Below are 1,774 nucleotides of genomic sequence, written 5' to 3' on the forward strand. Positions count from 1 at the left end.
AGTTCACCCGTGGTGCGAGGGACGCGCGCACGAAAGCGCGAGGGCGTGCGCGCACACGAATACACACACACACACACACACAACGCACAACACACACACATCCCGAGACCCACGCGCACAGATACACATATGGACACACCAAGGCACGCGCGCTTTTGCACACACACACACTGGCACTGACAAGCCACGCGGAGTGACACCCATCCTGAGTCTCCCAGACACACCAACGCACACCTACACAACACTCGCACGTTCTGGGCCGAGAGGAGTGCTTAGAGGGCGGGAGTCAGATCTCTCACTCCCCAGCTTGTTCACTTCTCTGGTTGGTGGTGGTGGAAATTTTTTCCCCCCTTCGGCAGACCACATCCCCGCCCCCGAGGTCCCCCCACCCATCCTAGTCTCCCGCCCCCTGCTCCATATACATATATACGCACGCAGAGAGAGGGAGGGAGGAGAGAGAGAGAGAGAGAGAGAGAGAGAGAGAGAGAGAGAGAGAGAGAGAGAGAGAGAGACTGACACTGTCCCTGCCACAGCCAGAGCTCACGCACCGCGGTTCCCCGGTGCCCCGGGGTCTCGGCGTCCATCTGGCTCTCTGCAGCGGTGTTACCGTTTTCCTCAGCCCCACTGCTCATGGAGAAAGTGCCCGGCGAGATGGAGATTGAGCGGAGGGAGCGGAGCGAGGAGCTGTCCGAGACCGAGAGAAAAGCGGTTCAGGATACGTGGGCCCGGCTATATGCCAACTGCGAGGACGTGGGGGTGGCCATCCTGGTGAGGTGAGTGTCATTCTGGGCCCTTGACCCAGCCCTAATAACACCCCCGTCTCTACCCTGACTCCAGCCTGGAGCCCCAAGAAAAGATATTTGGTGAGGAGGTAAGAAGGGTCAGCTTCTGACTCCAAGCATCCCAAAGCAGTTAGAGGGAGGGGGTCGTGGCCTCCGGTGAGCTTCTAGGTGGAGAGGACTAAGCACGGGAGGTGAACCACAGACTCCAGGGCATGGGATTTCCCTGGATTGGGAGACAGCAAAGAAAGGCACAAGAACGTTCTGGGGAAGGGGCAAGCTAAGCATACCATCTCTGCTGTTTCAGGACTCTCCATCCAGACCTTAGCAAGTGAACCTCCATCGCAGAACAGTGTCCCCCCTCCCCCAACTTCTCCCCTCTTCTTTCCCCCAACACCACAGTCAATATTCCAGCAAAGATTTAACAAGCCCTAATTTTGCCCCACCTCAAATGGGGACAAAGGCTGTGCTCTCCCCATTTTGGAAATAGGAAAACTGAAAATCATGGAGGGAAAAGAACCAAGAAGGAGTTCAAATCTCCTACCTGGTTAAAACCCACTTGATTGAAGTGAACAAAGAGTAGGAGAATAAGTCAGAGTGCATATCCAGTTCTGATTCAGGCCTAGCACCCCTGCCTAGTGACCCTGATTTCCTTCCTACATCCTCACATACACCCTACTCCAAAGTCTTCTCTGTCTCTTCCCTTCCTCAGGTCTCTTAATCTGAGTTCTAACATTTCTATATTAAATGAACAGAACCAATAACTGAAAAAGCTCTCCCTTCTGATAGATCTGCTTTCATATCCAAGACAAGAACCCCCAAACATAAGAAGTCACCTTCCCTCCAAGGATACAGTTACAGTCAAGTTTTCCAGGGTAGGGAAGGAGCTTCAGGAGGAAATTCCTTATCTTCCTTCTCTTTTCTGTGAAAGAAAGAAAGGAAGGAAGGAAGAAAGAAAGAAAGAAAGAAAGAAAGAAAGAAAGAAAGAAAGAAAG

The 1,774-nt window shown here is 52.7% G+C and overlaps 1 protein-coding gene across 3 annotated transcripts in view; it reads left to right on the forward strand.

The window, feature by feature from the left end:
* Positions 1-442: 442 nt before the first annotated feature.
* Positions 443-1,774, forward strand: part of CYGB (cytoglobin) — a 12,712-nt gene continuing 11,380 nt past the window's right edge. For 2 of the 3 annotated variants that reach the window (XM_069076294.1, XM_069076297.1), the window contains exon 1: positions 443-773. In XM_069076294.1, coding sequence (XP_068932395.1) covers positions 631-773 — 143 coding nt within the window. In that variant the 5' untranslated portion in view covers positions 443-630. The remainder of the gene's footprint in view (positions 774-1,774) is intronic. The other variant, XM_069076296.1, reaches the window with a different exon arrangement.

This window comes from Petaurus breviceps, unplaced genomic scaffold (genome assembly GCF_028583685.1).
Source record: "Petaurus breviceps papuanus isolate PSGF00001 unplaced genomic scaffold, PetGlider_PUasm1.0 90925, whole genome shotgun sequence".
NCBI lineage: Eukaryota > Metazoa > Chordata > Mammalia > Diprotodontia > Petauridae > Petaurus > Petaurus breviceps.